The 21,240-nt window shown below is 39.4% G+C and overlaps 1 protein-coding gene across 1 annotated transcript in view; it reads left to right on the forward strand.

Annotated features, from left to right (window-relative positions):
- Positions 1-21,240, forward strand: part of LOC143714735 (uncharacterized) — a 96,380-nt gene that overhangs the window by 71,888 nt on the left and 3,252 nt on the right. The window contains exons 2-10 of the mRNA XM_077206127.1: positions 8,247-8,350; positions 12,042-12,123; positions 16,929-17,044; positions 17,154-17,208; positions 17,308-17,374; positions 17,520-18,242; positions 18,331-18,424; positions 18,722-18,809; positions 18,924-19,142. Of these exons, the coding sequence (XP_077062242.1) occupies positions 8,262-8,350; positions 12,042-12,123; positions 16,929-17,044; positions 17,154-17,208; positions 17,308-17,374; positions 17,520-18,242; positions 18,331-18,424; positions 18,722-18,809; positions 18,924-19,142 (1,533 nt within the window). The 5' untranslated portion in view covers positions 8,247-8,261. The remainder of the gene's footprint in view (positions 1-8,246; positions 8,351-12,041; positions 12,124-16,928; positions 17,045-17,153; positions 17,209-17,307; positions 17,375-17,519; positions 18,243-18,330; positions 18,425-18,721; positions 18,810-18,923; positions 19,143-21,240) is intronic.

Genomic DNA, 21,240 nt, shown 5'->3' on the forward strand with positions numbered 1-21,240 from the left:
AGCCTTTAGAATTTTGAAAAGATCACACAACTTTCAGAAAATGATTGAATATAAAAGATTGCAAGCAATAGTGAGACAGACAATAAGGAAGGCAAAAAAAATATACTGGGAAAAGTTTTGTGAATCTCTTGGTAGAACTACACCAATACAACAAGTGTGGGGTATGATAAAGAAAATGAGGGGTAATGGGAGAGAATATGAATATCCAATAATGTTAGATGATAATAGGATTATTACTAATAGCAGGGACAAGGCTGAAGTTATAGCAAAGACATTAGTAAAGGTACATAGTGAAGCAAATTTAGATCAGATAGAAAGGGAAGGAAGAGAAGCTACTAAACTAAGATATAGTGCTGAGTTGGGTAATGATAAGGAGGAAGGTGGTGTGATGGAGGTTCTATTTACAATGAAGGAACTGAATTGTGCTTTGAAGAAGGTGGGGAAATCTACACCAGGGAATGACAAGGTTTGCTATGCAATGATAGGAAATCTAACTGATAAAAGTAAGGAAGTAATATTGGCTCTTTTTAATAAAATATGGGTAGAAGGGGTAATCCCTTGCACTTGGAAGGAGTCAATTATTATTCCTATTAGGAAACCTGGTAAAGACGCTAAATTGCCTAGTAGTTATAGGCCTATTGCACTGACATCTCAGTTGGGTAAGACCATGGAACGAATGGTAAATGATAGATTAGCATTCTATTTAGAAACTAAAAATGCATTGAGGAATTACCAGAGTGGTTTTAGGAAAGGTAGGGGGACTATGGACCCAACTGTGTTACTTGAAGATGACATCAGAAAAGCTCAGGTAAACAAAGAAACAGTTTTAGCTTTATTTTTTGATATAGAGAAAGCATACGACATGATGTGGAAGGAGGGGCTTCTTATCAAATTATATCAGTTGGGAGTAAAGGGGAGAGTGTTAGTGTGGGTAAAATCCTTTTTATCTGGGAGGAAAATTAGAGTTAAAGTAAATGGGGTTTTGAGTGAAGTGTATGAGGTAGACAATGGTACTCCTCAAGGGAGTATTATTAGCCCATTATTTTTTTCAGTAATGATAAATGAGATATTTATAAATGTAGAAAGGTCTATTGGTGTAGCTTTATTTGCAGATGATGGAGCAATGTGGAAAAGGGGAAGAAATATCAATCACATTGTAAATAAGATACAACAAGCAGTGGATACAGTACACACATGGACAATTGAATGGGGATTTAGGATATCTGTGGAAAAAACTAAGGTCATTTTCTTCACAAGGAAGAAAATAAGTCAGGAGTTACAGATTCAAATATCAGGTAAGGAATTGGAAAGAGTAGAGAGCTTTAAATATCTAGGTATATGGTTTGACAAAAGATTAACATGGGCAGTTCATATTCAGAAGATGGTAGAAAAGTGTAAAAAGGTATTGAATGTAATGAGGTGTTTGCATGGGGTGGAATGGGGTGCAACTAGGAGTGCTATGCATACAATATATACTGGACTGATTAGATCAGTTTTTGATTATGGGTGTGTTGTATATGGGTCTGCTGCTAAGACAGCTTTAAATAAACTAGACAGAGTGCAGAGTCGAGGTTTAAGATTATGTTGTGGAGCCATGAAGACAACTCCAGTGGCAGCCATCCAAGTAGAGATGGGGGAGTTGCCTTTAGATCTCAGAAGAGACCAGCTTAGCCTGGTTTTTTGGGCAAACCTTAAAGGTCATAGGGAAGACCATTTGAGTCAATCTACATTGGTAGAGTGTCAAGAGAGACAGAATGGTAGAAAAAGTAGTTTTGGGTGGACTATTGGACAGAAAATAAATGAGATGGAAATAGCCTTGTTGGATATAAGTCCCACAGTAGTATTTTCAAGAGTTCCTTTATGGACTCTTGAAGATCTTTCAGTTGATCTCAGTCTTTTGGAGGAAACTAAGAATGGGGATATAGATAGTAATATGGTGCAGGGGTATTTAGTTGAAAGATATGGGGATAGGATTATAATGTACACAGATGGGTCCAAAAGGGATGGGAGAGTGGGGGTGGCTTTTGTTATTCCAAAATTAAAAGTAGCAACACAAAAAAGAATTAATGATAATTTAGCAGTCTATACAGCAGAACTAATTGCTATTTTAATGGCACTCTCTTGGGCTGTGAGTAACAGGCCAAGAAGTTTAGTAATTGCTTCAGACTCAGCGTCAGCTCTGATGAGTATTCAGAACATAAATTCACAATCTAGACAAGACATTGTTGTAGAAATTGTCCAAATGGCTAGTACATTAATTAAAACTGGAGTCAATGTTGGACTTGTATGGGTTCCTGCCCACAAAGGAGTAATAGGGAATGAGTTGGCTGATAAGTATGCAAAAAAGGCAACAGAAATGGAGTATATAAGTTTAAGCATTAAGTATAGTAAAGAAGAGGTGAAATCAATCATTAAAAGAAAGATAAAGGAGAAGTGGCAAGTGTTGTGGGATAATGGTCAGACTGGTAGGAGACTATATAATATCCAAAAAAGAGTGGGGGTGAGTAGAAGTACTTGCAGAAATACACAGGAGGAGAACATCATTTCAAGAATGAGACTTGGGCATACAGGCTTAAACAGTACATTATTTTTAATGGAAAAACATGCTGATGGGAGGTGTAGTGTATGTAACACACAGGATACCATAGAACATGCTATTGAAGAATGTACTAGATCTAGTAATGAGAGACAACAGTTAATCCAGCAGCTAGAAGATGAAGAGATACCTTTGAAAGTAAGAGATATTTTGCTAAGGAATTCGGGAGATTTTTGTTTTGGGTTTTTATTTTACTTTTTTAGAAGAACAGGTTTAATAAAGATAATTTAAGTGTAGGGAAATAATTTATCCAGACCTACACTCCATTTCAGAAGGTGGCGGTAATGCAACCAGACGTTATTTGCCAACCGCCATAAAAACAAGAAGAAGAAGAAGAAGAAGAAGAAGACAGTAGGGGAAGAAAAAATGCTCTGGCAGTAGGAAAGCTCTACAGGAGTGCTTGAGTGGATTGTAGCAGCGGCAGCGGCAGTGAGCTGTGACAAGTGCAGAAAGCAGAGGTTTAAGACCTGATTGGTGTTCTATGTTGAGTCCCCCGAGACATGCTCATTAAGTGAGTCTTTTTAAAGAAACCACGAACAGCAACGCAACGAAGTAAGTGAGAAAACTTCACATAGGAAGAAGGATAGTGACTGGCAGAAAAGAGAGTGGAAACCCGCTGCAGGATTCACGCGATTCACCGAGGAAAAGTTAAGTGCACCCCTTTTATGATTCACCTTTTGGAGAAAGACATATGTGAAGAAGATTGCCATCACCAGTGTACGACTAACCTGTGTTTGTGGGCAATGTGTGTTATCCTGTTGACAGTAACAGTAGCGGCTGGGAAGATCGTTGAATCTATGTTCATCTTCTGAGTCCATTATTCTTTGGTTCATCCATCCTATGAAGAAAAGAGAAACGAGTTGATTAATCGCTGTGAAGAGAGTGAGTTTGCAGTGTCTGAAAGAGTGAACTGAACCCGTGTGGAGATTTACAAGAGTGATTTTATGCACGAGTGCGGTGAGATCAAACAACTGTGTTCTCTCTGAGTTTCTGACGGATACAAATGACCCATAACTTTGAAGATTCTTTTGAATTGATCTGTCCCCTCAGCTGTGTACAGGTATGGTGCAGAGGAGAACAGCTCAGTCATTGTCGGTTCCACAAGCTTATGCAACGAGTCTGACGACGAGAGAAGCCACTGCCTGTTCCACGAGTTTATTCAACGAGTCTGCTGACGAGAGAAGTCTCTGTCTGTCCCACGAGCTTATGCAACGAGTCTGACGACGAGGGAAGCCACTGTCTGTCCCACGAGCTTATGCAACAAGTCTGACGACGAGAGAAGCCACTGCCTGTCCCACGAGCTTATGCAACGAGTCTGACGACGAGAGAAGTCACTGTCTGTCCCACAAGCTTATCCAACGAGTCTGACGATGAGAAGAGCTATTGCCCGTCCCATGAGCCACCAGGAGAGGGATATACTTACTTGAAGAACGGAAGAGTACCTACCAGCACTCCCCTCCCTGTATCGCACCACAGCCACGAACGTCCTTGCCCCTGCTTTTATCCCCTTTAAATTTTAATAAAAACTTACCTTTTATACTTACCTTGGTTGTCTGCCTCTGGTGTCTGCTCCTCCGGAGTGTGGTAAATAACCCTTGGCCTTAACTTGGATGACAAATATACTAGGCTTCTATGGTGCGCACAAGCAGGGGGAATGAACCGTTAATAACCGTTGCGCTATAAGCTCCCACGTCTGCTTCTTGCCCCATGCTGTGACACCCGGCCCAAATTTTCCTTTAAGGATGGCTTTGTGTTCATCCACTAACTGGGCTCACAGTAAACACTGTTCCTCTGTCCAGTTGGGCTTTCTCGTCCTTGTTTTTGATTCCATGTTTGCCAAATTAAAACCAACATTCAAACCACCACTTAAATAGACATACCAGCAATCAGTGTAATTGGAAAGAGTGGAACAATTTTTTTTATCATTCCAAGCCAATCAAAGACCTTATAGAAAGTTAACAGAATGATAAATAAAAGATTTATACATATATATAGTGTGTGTGTGTGTGTGTGTGTGTGTGTGTGGTGAAGGCTTAGAATAGACCCTATACTTAAAATCACTCCACCCACTGGCAATATTTGAAAAATGCTGGAAAAGTGGGCAGAGCCCAGTGGAGATAGAGGGGACGAACTGAGGGCGGGGCTGAGCGGGGGGCGTGCACCTGAGACCCGCAGAGACGGATTAATTGACAGCTGCTGTCAGACTATAAAATGGAGAGTGACTGGAGTGACGCAAGTAGCTTTGCAACGGAGCTGTCATTTTAAGTCGAGGATGTTGAATTGTCTGTGGACACAGGGCCAGAGCCATATCAATTCGAGCCACTGGCTCAAACTGTGGTCTTAACTCACGCATCGCGATCGGCATCCGATGAGTTTTATTGAGTTGATGTCAATAGCGCGTGCTCTCTGTAGGCATATTCATGTTTTGCCGCTATGTGAAAAAATCCAGCAAAATGCCCCGCGCGTTTGTCGAACCCAGAGGATTAACTTTAGCCTAACCATTAATTGTGATTATAATATATATGATCACTCACCTAAAGACGCTGCTGCAAAGTAGAGTTTGGGGGTGTAGTCTAATATGTAGTCATTGTTCATTGCCGAAGTATTTTTTGGCACACAGTGCCGCGACAAATCAATCACTCCTTTAGACTGGATGCCTGCACATTCATTCACTGAGCTCACAGCTGCTGCAACTTGCCGTCTCTTCACGACTCAACCTCCACGGACAGTTTTTAATGTTTTATCAGACAATAACTAGGCCTACTCAAGATTTTGCTTTAGAATAATTTTCGGGACAATCAGGACAGGATTCGGGATTCGGGACAACAGCTTAGATTTCGGGACTGTTGAAACTGGTTTTGACGAAACAAGATGGTTTTTATACTGTCAAAGGGCGTGGTGAGCTGGAACCTGCTTACGTCACCTGCCACCCCAAACATCCAATAGGAAAATTCAACTGCAGTAGCCACCGTTCAACCTGAAGAGGGCAGCACTCAGATGTTTTTACACCATATATCAGTACTTCTCAAAGTCCGGACGCCGGTCCGGATCCGGACCCGGAGGGAATTCAATCTGGACCCGCCTCCATTTCGTATTTTAAGAGCACTAATTGTGTGTAAGGGATTAAAAGTGTGGATTTCCTACTTTGATAAACGCAAATCATTTGTTTATTTTTTGAGATAATATTTACTTGAAGAACGAAAGAGTACCTACCAGCACTCCCCTCCCTGTATCGCACCAAAGCCACAGCCACGAACGTCCCTACCCCTGCTTTTATCCCCTTTTAATTTTAATAAAAACTTACCTTTTAAACTTACCTTGGTTGTCTGCCTCTGGTGTCTGCTCCTCCGGGGTGTGGTAAATAACCCTTGGCCTTAACATCGGTGACAAATATACTAGGCTTCTATGGTGCGCACAAGCAGGGGGAATGAACCTACAGCTAGCCGTCTAAAACACTATTTAGGTGAATTTAAACATTGGCTAAGTTGCTAAACGCATCTTGTTCACATGTAAGGGCCCTGTTCAAGTTGCACAGACATTTTAATTGCATTTTGTGACTTCCGGAAACAAACGTGAAACGAACGTAAACAAACAATGGATGAAGCGGTGAGTGTTGTATTGGCTGTCCTGTGTTCAGAAAAACTTAAAAAAAAGAAAGAAAACCCGACAATGGACACGTTCCTGGATTGCTCGAAGAGGACAGAATGGGCTGTCAATCCTCCAAAGAGAACTTGAGGTAAAATATTGTTTTCTTACGAACCTTTCCTCCATGTCATAACTCCACCTAGTCGCACCATCGTCTCTCTTTCTTTTCAACATTTTTGAAAGTTGTGTACGGAAAAGCTTCTGTGCTCCTATTGGTCAACCTCATACATGTGACGGAACCCGTCGTGGACGACCGTTAAAAAAATTAAACATGCTAGTCTTTTTGTCGTGATGTCATGAACCGTCGCAGATGCGACGTAGGTTGTCGCCCACTATGACACACTATACGAGATGATACGATCGAATCTTGCGTCCCGACGCCCGTTGTCGTTTACGAATCCCCACAACACCCTACGTCAAACGGATCGTGCCAAAATCGGGCTAAAATCTTGTAATCTGAACCAGGCATTAGACGCAACACTGTTGTCCACGTCTGTCGCCATGGGTACTATGCTCGTACCATAGACATAATAAATACATGTATTTATTATGTCTTGGCTCGTACTGCACGAGCGGAAACCAGGGATAACGTGGATATTACCGCAGTGGCAGCCGTACACAACTAAAGGAAATGTATCACACTGTGCAAGTGATTTTTGCATATTTTATTACAAAATTATTACATACTGCACCTTTAATCGAGGGTGAATGACAGCAAATCATTAGCCTATGCGCTTATTTCACGCAGCCGTTATTTTGAAAACGAAAGGAGGCTCCGGTGGGAAGAACCCCGGATGAAAGATAAACAACAATGCCTTGGACTACCAACCTGAAGCTGCTGCCACGATTTACACTATTGGATGTTAATATCCAATATAGGATATGTAGGCCTATATAGTTCGTTCCTGTTTCTTTTTTTACTTTCTGAAAAAATTTTTTATTTATAGATTAATTTCACTGTAGGCCTATATAGTCTAAAGTATAAAAAGTGTAACTAGATGAGCCCAGATTAAAATGCATACAGTAATCTGACCTTGTGTCAATATGAATAATGAAAGCATACAGGTGAAAGTCGAAAAATTAGAATATCGTGCAAAAGTTATAATTTTGTTGATTATGACTTACAGCTTATGAAAAACCCAAATTCAAAATCTCAGAAAATTAGAATATTACATGAAATCAATTGTATATATTTATACATGAAATCAGTTTTGTTATATAAAAATGTATATTGATATATTTACTAAATGTATTAGTTTGACCTTTTAATTTGAATTACTGAAATACATGAACTTTTGCACATTATTCTAATTTTTCGAGTTTCACTTGTAAATATCTTACTGTCTATGGGGAATATAGGCCTACAATATAACATTACCGCTATGTTACTCGATTACTCCCGCCCATTTCGGGGTCCTTGTCTGGCCGACTGCGATTGGTTAGTATTTTTAAGGACGTTAAAAAATACAATCCGATTGGTTCAGCTACTAGAGCTGTCCCGTGATTTGCCTAAGAAGATTGACAATCAAAACATACGTTTGTGAAAATATATGATCAAACCAGAATTGCCAACAAATTTTATTTGACTACATATAATGACTTAATATCGTACATAAAAGAAGCGTATACTCTATCGATGGAGATCGATCAATTAATTATCTTATTTAAAAAATACATTATCAGGGGTTTTCGACCTCCATCTCGTTTTGAGCCAGGAAAAACCCTGAAATCCCTGCAAAAAAACCCTGCAAAAACCCCTGCTTGTGGTCCCGGGTTGGGTTGGCACCTAACATTTCATCATAACTTCACCATTCAGCTAGGCTCATCATCCATAACTATATCAAGGTCAGCCAGGAACCTTGGAGTCAACCATTGATGATCAGTTGAACTTCACAGACCACATTGCTAGAACTTTGCACATTCGGTTTTCATTGCCATGTGTCAAATTTGTGACCCGTGACTGTGGATAACTTAGACTTTTAAAATTTTGTGTTTGCTAAACAAGGTAATTTGTTTTAAAATGCGTTTCCTGGGGAAGATAGTGGTGATCGAAAGACATGGAGAAGATGGCACTGAATTTCTCTTCACAGGATCCTGTCTTTTCGGCAGGTCAGTAACACATTTTATAATTATGGCTGCATAGGGCCATATTATATATTATACATGTATTTTTATATATTATATTATATTATATATATGGGCAAGTGGCACCACGCCAGTTTTCTCATATATTCCCATTTTTGTCATGATGGCTATGAATATTTTCAACTATAATGCTGTTAATGTACATTGAGGAACAAGAAAAACAAAAACGATGGATAAAAGTTGGGGGGAAATTGCCTTTATAAAGGTTAAAAAAAAAAGCCATGAGAATCAATTTAAGAGGGCATATACAATTTAAATATGCTGATTTAAGTAGGCAACAGCTTAGACAGAACACTGATGGGAATATTAGTTCTGAATAAATGACATTTACAATACAAAAATTAGAAACGTTACTAGTTATTGCACCATCACAGTATTTGAAAAGGGTAGAGATTTTATTATAATATTAGGTAAATGTACATGAGTGAGTCGCCAGCTGAGGAAAGTAAGTCGCTCGCTGTGTGATGAAAGTGAGTCGCTCGCTGTGTGATAAAAGTGAGTCGCTTTTAAACATCTTAAATATTGGGGATGAATTTAAATATTTTTGCTTATGCATATAAAATTTTGCTAACAGTATAAATAAATTAACAATGTATTCAAGACCTTTGTTAAACGAACAGGATTTGAAGCAGAAATATGTGGCTGGTCACGTAATTCGTGCTGCTGCGACTTGCAAGCGACCCCATTAATGTGAGCAGCAGTATATGACATACTATTTTAGCAAGATGTATAAATAATTTTCAAAATTATTTATACGTGTCACACACGCCTACCTGCCTTTTCATGTAAATAAAAGACGAGCGTGGTAAATGTGACATAGGCTATTATCATGGTAGTTCAACCTATAATTGATTTTTATTTCCACTTCCCTTTTATCCAAAGAGACAGAACCATTTTCACTGTTATCAATGAGAAATTGACTCCACCTAGAACTTAATGCTTCACCAAACTCGGCTCAGACCTTCAGACTGGTCTGACTCGCTTATATCTTTTCTAACTGGTCAGACTTACTTTCCCAAAAAATCCACTGACTTGCGTTATCTGAGCAATGAAGGCCTTAATACTTAATCCTGTCCACTAAAGGGGGCGATAGGATAAGAAGTCTTTTCTATTCTCTTTTCCTGTTTGCATCAGTTTAAATGACAAATAAATGCATGAATTTCATTCATAAATAGGCCATGTCTGTGTATGAGAACAAGCTTTACACTTCAAGCTGTACAACTAATTAAAACTTAATTGTACTTACGCTACTTACTAATTAAAACCCTACTTCAAAGTTTGCCACTCTCTAGTTTCTTTTAAGATATTGTCATTCACACTGGTTTTTGCATTTAATGTTTGTCCATCTGGAACTTTTATTTGTCATGAGCTCTAGCTATATTTTAAGATGTACTAGAAAAAATATGATTCAACAACACAAACTCTGTTTTTACTCTGCAAATTTGTTTTCCTTTCAAGGCTATAGCCTACAAGTTATCCTGCTTTTTGCCGTGGCTTGCCATACTGCACAGAATAAACAATATTTTCTCCACACAAGATGTTTAAAAACGCTGCATGTAGTTTTTTTGAAGACGAGTGCATATGGGTTCCAGTTCTGTTTATCCAGTTCTGTTTAGGCCAATGTAGTTCATAATCCTTGTTATGTTCCTCAATTTATAGGCCTAAACATTTAAACTATTTTGTCTATCTATCTATCTATCTATCTATCTATCTATCTATCTATCTATCTATCTATCTATCTATCTATCTATCTATCTATCTATCTATCTATCTATCTATCTATCTGTCTGTCTGTCTGTCTGTCTGTCTGTCTAACAGAACTTGAATGCAAAAATGTATGCACAAATGTAGCTTAAATAACAGTTTAAAAAAGGTGGTCTGCTATATTTTCACAAAATATTGTGCGATTTGTGCGATCGTTTCTGCGATCGTTGGCGTTCTATGAGAAGGACATTCTGAATATTAGCCTACTGTAAAATTAGCTGGCTTAAAAATGCGGATTGATCATTGCACAGTTATTCCAGACGCCTACGGGTATAATTGTGTAATCACAGATGTTTTACACAACAAGGATATATTTCCATTGGGTTGTTGACTTTAGACATAATGATTTTTATAATGTACAAAAGGTGTTATTCCCTAACTCTAATGTAACAGTTATGGATATCATCTGGACGTCTAATGTTACGGACATATTATCGTGGAGGTACAGTTCAGCCTATTGATTTTTATTTCCACTTCCCTTTTATCCAAAGAGATGGAACTATTTTAACTGTATTTATCAATGGGAAATACATTTTGCTAAAATAATCTGCCATATGTAGGCCTACTGTGGCTCACAATAATGGGGTCGCTTGCAAGTTGCAGCAGCACGAATTACGTGACCAGCAAAACATTTCTGCTTCAAATACTGTGCGTAGTGAGTGGTGGTTTCAGACATTATTTTATTAAAATACATTTGTCAGTACCGCCCTCGTACTGACTCTTATTCTGCCTAACAGAAAGCTTGTACTGAAGGCGGAGCGGTCTGACCAATCAGATGAAAGGGGCGTGTCAGCGCCACCCACGTGTGCAAAATAAAATATCGAACTCATAAACCGATTTGTAAACCGCAAACGAAAAATTATTATTTAATTTTTCGTTTTTTAAACTAAACTAAAAATCGAATAAACGAGCTTGTTTACATTTCTCGTTATTCCATTTCAAACAGGAAATGAAATTATCAAAAAATACACGGACCGATCACGCTCCATTTCTTTTTTTTTGCCGAATTTGCCCAGTAGCTTCTCAGGCTTGTTTCACACTTGTGCCCTGTGCCAGACATGATCTGTGTGCTCTCCAGCCCTGCCTCCAGTAAGGCTAGATCTTGTCTGTCATTTTTTTTAATTTTTTTTTTATGAATTGTATCCTATTTTCCGTAATTACAGTTAAATACACGAAGTGATATGGAACTGTAATCCGCCGGATTAATGCGGTCAAGACCTGCCTGGAACTACTTTAGCCGTGTGTTTCCCTGAAAATAATAATTTGCACACTTTAGAACGTTCGTCAAACAATCAGATTCAAGCATTCAACATCTCTTAGTATAATTCATTTTATTATATTAAGTTTTGTCTATTATCTGTATGTAATAGTGGTTTATGAAAGTGGACAAGAGTGAAAGGTGACAAATTAAACTAAATTGTTTAAATACTCATGTAATGTGTATAATTTAAAAAAGGAAATCTTGAACAACAAATGAATATTGTACTTGATTGTGTGGTGCATATATCTTTCGTCCTGCTGTAACTGTAATTATTTGAAATGTTCTAGACATCAATGAACAAAAACAAAATGTTACCTACAAAAAGGCACTAATGCAAGAAGCTATTGGTAGAATTATATTTTAATCTATTTGAATAATTTATGGTGAAACGAGAAATATACAGGAGATGCCACTTTGAATATCAACTTACACCACATTAAAAACAATGCATAGAAATGATATTGTAATCAAAAAGTTTAAATACTTTTGATTTTTGCCATGAATAGCCATTGCTGCTGATATGGCATTGAACAAATAAATGCACCACATGCAACGTAGTGTAATATTTCTCATTCACCAAAAATGCAAATGGACAAAGAAGCCGTTTTAATGTGGATTCTACCTTTTTAGGAAGCTGGACTGTGATATTCGTATTCAGCTGCCAGAGGTGTCTGATGAGCACTGTAAAATAGAGAAAAACGAGAACAACGAGGTAATTATTGTTAACATGTTATTTCCCCTCTACACTGTTCATTACGGCATAAGGTGTCTTTACACTGTGGAATACGGTACAGGGTGTTAGTTGGGAGCGCATGTGCGGTTGAGTGTGCGTGTGCAGGGGACGGTAATGGTGGTTGTATAAAACTTTGCCGTGCACTGAATAAAGTCAGTTCAAGTTATAAACGTTGTGTTTATTTTGAGTAACATGGTAGCAGAGGATGGTTGAATAATGGCAGCCAGTTATAAAATTCCACCGAAGTTTGATGAAGCCAGGCCATACGAGTGTTGGAAGAATGAAGTTAATATCTGGAAACGAGTTACTGATCTCGACAAAAAGAAGCAAGCCCTTGCTGTCGCTTTGGGGCTTGAAGGGAGAGCCCGTGAAACAGCGATGGAAATACCTGCGGAAGATTTGAACAGTGATAACGGTATGGCAACGTTGATGGAAAAGCTGGACGGCGTGTTCCTTAAAGAGGAAAAAGATACAACCGGATGAAAAAGTATAATATGATGCTTCCTGATGCTGTACTGGCTTTTAAGCTGTTAGACATGGCCTGCCTCGACGATAAAAGCAGACAGCTAGCATTGACTGCCTGCACCGAGTTGACGTTCTCCTCCATGAAGTCGGCTCTAAAAAGGATTTTCGGGGGGAAAACGACAGGCTCGTCGTACGGAATTCAAGTCAACCAGGACGTGGCGTTTTTCACAGAACAAAGGCCACAAGGCAGAGGAAAACGGACCACAACATTCCAAAGTGGACAATTTAAGCAGCCATTACAAGGGACTAACCCACTGGATAAGTTCGGTAAGAGATCCAGATGTGCTATCTGCCAGTGTACATTTCATTGGGCTAAAGACTGTCCCCATAAGAAAACTGAACAAGTAAGAGTAACTGAAGATGCAAATGTAGAGGAATGTAACATTACATTGTTTACAAAGGCCGCCATCTCAGATGCAGAAATATTTATGACAGAATCATTGGGATCTGCAATTATTGACACTGTTTGTACCCGTACTGTGTGTGGAGAGAAATGGCTGGAAAGCTATATTGATGACCTCACCCAAGATCAAGTGAACCAGTTGAGGCAAACAGAAACTCCCAGTTGCAGACCATTTCGATTCGGAGATGGAAATTTGGTATATTCTACAAAAAATGTGAAACTACCAGCTAAAATAGGACTGACAAAATGCAAAATTGAAACTGAAGTTGTCATGGTTGACATTCCACTTTTGCTGAGTAAAACATCCTTGAAGAAGGCAGGGACCATTTTGGATATGGAAAAGGACAGTGCAGTGATGTTCAAACAATCAATTCCTCTTGAATTTACTAGTTCTGGACATTACTGTGTCGATATCAGAGACAAAGAAAACACAAAAGGTCAAATTGAAGAAGAAGTACTAACAGTGACAGAAAATATGTCTCCAGATGAGAAACGAAAAATCCTTTCTGAAACTTCATAAACAGTTTGGTCACGCGACGGTAGACAGGCTACAGAGACTCATTCACAGTTCGGGAAACAATGACAAAGAATGTTTTACTATTTTACAACAAATAGTATCCGACTGTGAAATATGCCAGAAGTACAAAAAGACAAAGCCAAAGCCTGCTGTGGGGCTGCCCTTAGCTTCGGAATATAACGAGACAGTGGCGGTGGATCTGCACGAGTTGGAGCCAGGTGTGTGGTATCTTCATATTATCGACCACTTCACACGTTTCAGCGCTGGGAACATTGTTAAAACGAAGAAGTCATCTGAAATTGTCAACTCTTTCATTCACACTTGGATAAGTGTCCATGGTGCTCCCCAGAGGCTTTACAGTGACAATGGCGGAGAATTCAACAATGAAGAGATCAGAGACATGGCTGAAAACTTTAACATTGAGACAAAAACAACAGCGGGATACAGTCCCTGGAGCAACGGGCTACTAGAGAGACATAATCAAACGCTCACTGAGATAATCCAGAAGGTAAAGCGAGAGAATGGCTGTGACTGGCACACTGCCCTTGACTGGGCCCTCATGGCCAAGAACAGTATGTTGAATGTTCATGGCTACAGTCCATATCAACTAGTGTTTGGGCAAAATCCTAACCTTCCTTCTGTTTTAGTTGACAAACTACCTGCTCTTGAAGGTACCACTATGAGTGCTAGAGTTGGAGAACACATTTCTGCTTTACATGCTTCTAGGAAAGCATTCACTGAAGCAGAGTCTTCAGAGCGGATACGAAGGGCACTGCGTAAACAGCTCAGGCCCACAGACGACATGTATGTGACAGGAGACAAGGTCTATTACAAAAGAGCAGACTGTCCTGAGTGGAAGGGACCAGGGGTGGTTATCGGTCAAGATGGAGCTGTTGTATTTATAAGACATGGTGGTACACTTGTTAGAGTACATCAATCCAGGCTCTGCAAGATGAACACACAGGGTCAGAGATCTGCACAGCAAACTGTGCAAGACAACAGCGAGACAGCAAGTGAAAAATGCAGCGTAATCAATGGAGCAGAGAGCTCAGATGGTAAAGAAAACACAGACAGCGAACAGGAAAATATCAGTGATAATGAGGTGAATACAGGAGAAGTGGTTCATCCTAGTATGACACAAACAGAAGCAGATCACAATGTTTGTGGTAACCCCATCTTTTCAGCTGGTGTGAAGTTAAGACCAGGACAGACCGTAACATTTATGAAACAGAATGGTGGTGGTTTACAGAGAGCCAGAGTTTTAGGCAGAGCAGGCAAAGCCTCTGGAAAATACAAAAACTGGTTTAATTTGCAACATATTGAACCTGATGGCAGTGATGGACAAAAGGAATCAGTAGATATGTCATGTGTTGATAATCTTGACTTTGAATCAACTGATGGGGAGACTGATGTACAAAAGACATATCATTTGATGTAGCCAAACAAGAGGAAATTTTGAATTGGAACAAAAACAATGTTTTTGAGGAAGTTAATGATGCAGGTCAAAAGTGTGTCTCTACCAGATGGGTCTGTAGTCTCAAAGAAACTCCCAGTGGTATTGTGCCCAAAGCACGACTCGTAGCCAGAGGTTTTGAAGAGCTTAATATTCACGAGCTGCAGAAAGACTCCCCAACCTGTGCTTCTGACTCTCTGAGGCTATTATTAGCAGTAATCTGTCAAAATAAGTGGCATATCCATTCTATGGACATAAAATCTGCTTTCTTACAGGGTATGCAGTTGTCCAGAGAAATATATGTCCGGCCCCCTCCTGAAGCTGGAAAAGAAGATATTCTATGGAAGCTAAACAAGTGTGTTTATGGCCTTGCTGATTCAATCACTATATTGGTACAACAAGGTGAAAGCAATCATGCTGAGTACAGGTGGTAGAATGTCTCAAGTAGATCCAGCAGTATTTTATTGGTTGGATGAACAGTGTAAGGTCAGTGGAGTACTTGCATGTCATGTTGATGATTTTCTATGGGCAGGCTCAGAAAACTTCTCAACAGATGTGATCCCCACACTGAAGTCTGCGTTCCATGTTGGACGTGAAGAACATACAAATTTCTGCTATGTGGGAATGGACTTTGTCACTATTAATGGTGTAGTTCATGTTCATCAGCATACTTACATTGAAAACCTACAGCCTATTCAACTGCAAGCAGCACGTGCAGTGCAGAGAGATGCTTCTCTTAATGAGACTGAAAAGGAGCAGCTTAGGTTGAAAATAGGACAGATACTGTGGGTTGCAAGACAAACCAGACCAGACATTATGTTTGATGCAAGCAGCTTAGCGTCAAATATGAAAGATGCCACAGTTCAGTCTATTCATGAGACAAATAAGGTCATTAGAAAGATTAAATCCGAAAAGGTGACACTCAAGTTTCAGCATTTGGGTAATAATGATGCCCTGAACTTCATCGTTTTCAGTGATGCTTCCCTTGGAAATCTCCCTGATGGTGGCACACAGGGGGGAACATTGATTGGTCTCATGGGAGAAGGAGGAAAGTTTTCTCCTCTCTGTTGGCAATCTAAGAGAATTCGACGTGTGGTAAGGAGTACCCTGGCAGGAGAAACTCTGGCCCTGTCAGATGGAATCGATAATGCTGTTTTCTTGGCTACCCTCTTTTCTGAGCTCACAAGTGGAAATGCTGAGCTGTTTGCTCCTCCTTTGATCTGCATTACGGACAATCACTCTCTGTTTGATGCCCTTAAGTCAGCAAAACAGGTCACAGAGAAACGTCTTCGACTGGAAATAAGCAGTATAAAAGAGCTAATACAGAGTAAAAGGGTAAAGAAGGTACTCTGGTCAGACACAAAAACTCAACTCGCTGACTGTCTTACCAAAAAGGGAGCGTCTACTCTGGTGTTATTGAAAACACTCAGTGAAGGGCTGTTGGAGCTATGGAAAGTACTCAGTTAAGGACTGTGGATAAGCTTAAATAAGGGTACATGTGTTCAATTGTATGTGAAACATTTATTTATTTTTTTGTTTTGTTTTTGTTTAAAGTATAGGGAGATTGTTAACATGTTATTTCCCCTCTACACTGTTCATTACGGCATAAGGTGTCTTTACACTGTGGAATACGGTACAGGGTGTTAGTGGGGAGCGCATGTGCGGTTGAGTGTGCGTGTGCAGGGGACGGTAATGGTGGTTGTATAAAACTTTGCCGTGCACTGAATAAAGACAGTTCAAGTTATAAACGTTGTGTTTATTTTGAGTAACAATTATGTTGTGATATTAACTATAAGTTTGACTTTATCTTTTGTTTCCTTAAATGGTTTCTTTGCATATAAGAACACATGACATGCTGTTCATTTATTGTCTCTCTCTTGTTTAAGCTAATTTTGACCAATTTAAGCTCTGGGAACCCCACACGTATTAATGGACAAGTTCTCAATCAATCTGAACGGTTAAAGCATGGGGATCTTATTACAATAATTGATCGTTCTTACAGGTGATTCTGATTTTTATTATAATTATGAAAAAAATGAAAGTTTTCTTTCTTGGAGAATCCTTGTTCTGAGAATAATTTGGTTTGTGTGGTTTCATCTTGTCATTGTTAGGTTTGAGTACCCACCTCCCAAGACACCAACAGCTGGAAAAGACAAAACAGTTCAGGTGTGTAGTTGATGTGAGTCTTGTGAAACAGATGATGGGTATTTTTTGTTAATTTATCATTTCTTTTTTTTGTTAAATGTTGGTTCTGTCATCCTATAGGCTTTGCAAGACCAGCAGGAAAAAAGCACAACCGTTAACGAGGAGAGGAAGTCAAAGCATTCGTTTGGTTAGTGATCATGAAATTTATTTTCTGTAATATTCTATACATTTATTTTTTGCAACATGTTTACTGTAAGTTTTTTTTCTAGTTTTGCTAATTCTTCTAGAATATAATTTCATATCCGTGATTGTCATGTGTGCTATACTTGCAGACACTTGTTTAAAAGATGGGTCAAATTTACCACCATCTGTGGATCAATCTGTTGAGAATGATCCTTTTTCTGAGCTCTTCCAAATGGTCAAAAAGGACCTTGTTGCTAAATCACCATGGAAATCTGAGCTACCAAAAACAACTCTTGCAAGAACTCAGATTGATCATGAGGAAGCTCCCGCTGCAGATGTTAAAAGTAGCCCTAAACCGGTCACAACTCCAGAACTGGATTTCGATCTTTCCTTGTTGATAGATGAATATATTACTGGACCAGCTATCCCTCAGAGCTCATTTCCTGCAAGTCAGGAAGAGAAAACTGTTGATGATATGCCGTCTGTAGAGTCCATCACCCATTCATTGACAGAGAAAGGTGTAACTCCTGTCTCCCAGAAGAGAACACCCTTGAAAACGCCTCAGAAGTTCAGTGCTGGTGAGGTTGTCCGGCAAATTCTTTTAGAGCCTCAGCCTGAGGAGAAAACTCCCAAATCCCCGGAAGGAAGGAGAAGTGTTGGATCACAGGATCAGAGCCTTGATCTCCAAATGCCTTTGGGCCAGCCTCAGACTCTAGGCCCAATAGGCAAGAAGTGCCTATTGGGTGCCTATTTTCCTATATTCACTGAAGTGAAAATGTCACCAAGAACAGCCGTAAGATCAACTGCTGGCATGTCTGAAGTCCAAGGTGGTCCACATGAGATTAAGGCAAAATCTAGTTATAGGATCAAAGGTGAGGCATTCTTTCTACTGTTTTTCAACAGCTTTACAAAAAGTTTTTTCACTAGCAAAAATTGTTGTAATATTTTCTTATGTTTTAGGGCTCCAGGTGCGGACAGCTGAATTTATTAAAATGAGGGCTGACAACGACCATTTGTTTACCGGGGGCAAAAACTCGGTCAGTGTGGCTTGGGGGTAAGGCCTATTTCCACTAGGCTCTCTTCAGTCTCTTGTGTATTATAGTTAATAGTTCTCACCCTATTCAAAGCCCACAACAATAAGACAACCAGTAGATAAGGCAATAGTCTTTCACTTTGTTGTTTTTTGTAGTACTGTCATGCAAGGTATGTTTACAAATGTTTTATCCAAACTTGAGGACTTATGTATGCATGTCCTGCTGTGTCATATTTTGTGATATTAAGATTGCACTTATGTCAAGATTGTGCCCGTCTTAATGTTTTTCAGAAGTGTTTCCTTTTTCTCTTGTTTTAGGACAGTTCTGAAGAAAATGGGCCTGCTGGGGCAGGCCACTCCCACAGAGGCCAGAACTAAATGGAAGTACTTAAAAAGAAGATACAAAGTAAATAGAGTACAAAGTACTCTAGAGTACAAAGTTAATTGGCACATCTTTGCTGAAATGTATTGTGCTGTTATTGTTTTTGTTTACAGACATGGTTTATTTGCTCTGCCGTAGGACTGCAAGTGTAAGAAAGCGAGTGCTGAAACTTGGGAGTGGTTTGCCCTCATGGATGAGGTGTTGGGACAGAGGCATTCCCCCAAACCCAGTTTCCAACTTGCCTCTTTCCCTGGGGACACACCAAGGCCAAGTTCAGTGGTGCATGACGAAGATGAGGAGGAGCCACGAACACAACCAGCCAAGAGAAAAAGAGGCCATGTCGATGAGCTGGTCGAGGTACTTAGGGAATACATCAATTTTCAACGAGAGGAGAGGAAAGCAGGGAGAGAATGGACCGACTATTTTCTCTTATTGAGAGAACGGTTAATAAATAAAATTAGAGTTAAAAATGTAAAAATGTTATATATATATAGATTTTTAATGTCACTTATAATTTCTCAATGAAACAAAAAAAATATTTCTGTAGTTTATTTTTGTGATGCAAGTTAAAAATGAACCTTTTATACAAGTTGTATACTGTGTCAAGCAGGATGAGGCCGAGGGACGCGAGAGAACGGCGCGAGGCCGGTGTTCAAAAGAACGATTCGTTCACAAACCGGACATCACTAATATCTATGTCAACCAAACTTGGTGAGACATATGTGCAACGGAAGGACGCTCAGGAAGGCGTTATTTACGGTGTCTGAGATTTTCGGTGACACTGGGCAGAGCTTACATGAATATTCATGTATACCAGTCGTGATCACGGCCATTTGACTGCTTTAATTAGGATAACCGGCCCCAACACATCAATCATACAAAAGAACATAATCATCAACAGATGCATATTAAATGAGCTAGAGAGCGAGGAACACAAAGCACAAAAATTGCCAAAAAATAAATGGTTTGTGAAACTTGCCAAGGTAGACTGCCAGCCAGCCACTGACAGGTCACGTGACATGCCAGTGGCGGCTATGAAGATTGAACCCCCACTCGCTATTTGTACTCGTTGTGAATACGCAGGCCACAAGTAGTAATTATTTATTATTTATTTATTTTTTTGATAAATTTTACTCACGACATGCTATCCGGCAACAAAGGATTCCATTCATTATGCTAAGCTAAGATAGAGGCGGCGCTGCCAGACTAAGACAATACATGCACTGAGACAAAAATGCGTTTGCCCACCTATCTAAATGTAGGGGAGACGGTGAATAACCTCTATTTAAAAAAATGGTGGCTTGTTCCTTTGAAGCGCCACTGAAAATATTAGTGCACGCTGCTGAGATCGCAGAAACTATTTTTCAGCGTTGAATAAAGTTTCTTTTTTAATAACTGTTTATGTATGCTCGATAGTTTCTACATTGTATCATGTGATAAGATTTAATTACAGCCACTGATTTTCTAGTGACTTATCGTCAGTGGTGGAGGAAGTACTGAATCTCAGTACTTAAGTAAAAGTACAAATAACCAGTGACAAATTTACTTTAGTAAAAGTAAAAGTACCACAATGACAACCCTACTTAAAGGGTTAGTTCACCCAAAAATGAAAATTAAGTCATTAATTACTCACCCCCATGCTGTACCAACCCCGTAAGACCTTCGTTCATCTTCGGAACACAAATGAAGATATTTTTGATTAAATCTGAGAGGTGGATCACTGCTACATAGGCTGCCTGAGGGAATGAAACTTGACGGCCCAGAAAGTCATTAAAGAACATGTTTAAATATTCCATATGCCTACAGTGGCTCAACTATAAGTTTATCAAGCGACGAGACTACTTTTTTTCCGAAAAATAAACATAAATAACGACTTTATTCGACTATTCCTTTTCTTCCTTGTGGGCCTGAGACGAGAGTTCAAGAGATTTCCACGACGCATGCGCGAGAACTGAACAAGAAGTATTAGAAGAAGAACGTCCTCTTCTCAGTTCTCGCGCATGCGTCGTGGAAATCTCTTGAACTCTCGTTTCAGGCCCACAAGGAAGAAAAGGAATAGTCGAATAAAGTCGTTATTTATGTTTTTTTTTCGGAAAAAAAGTAGTCTCGTCGCTTGATAAACTTATAGTTGAGCCACTGTAGGCATATGGAATATTTAAACATGTTCTTTAATGACTTTCTGGGCCGTCAAGTTTCATTCCCTCAGGCAGCCTATGTAGCAGTGATCCACCTCTCAGATTTAATCAAAAATATCTTCATTTGTGTTCCGAAGATGAACGAAGGTCTTACGGGGTTGGTACAGCATGGGGGTGAGTAATTAATGACTTAATTTTCATTTTTGGGTGAACTAACCCTTTAAGTAAAAAGTACCTGATTTTAAATGTACTTTAAGTATTAAAAGTAAAAGTACTTGCATAACATGCTCAGCTCATCTGGTTCTATGTCGAACACGTCC

Source organism: Siphateles boraxobius, unplaced genomic scaffold (assembly GCF_051911475.1).
Source record: "Siphateles boraxobius isolate OS27281-9 unplaced genomic scaffold, OSU_SipBor_1 55, whole genome shotgun sequence".
Taxonomy (NCBI): Eukaryota; Metazoa; Chordata; class Actinopteri; order Cypriniformes; family Leuciscidae; genus Siphateles; species Siphateles boraxobius.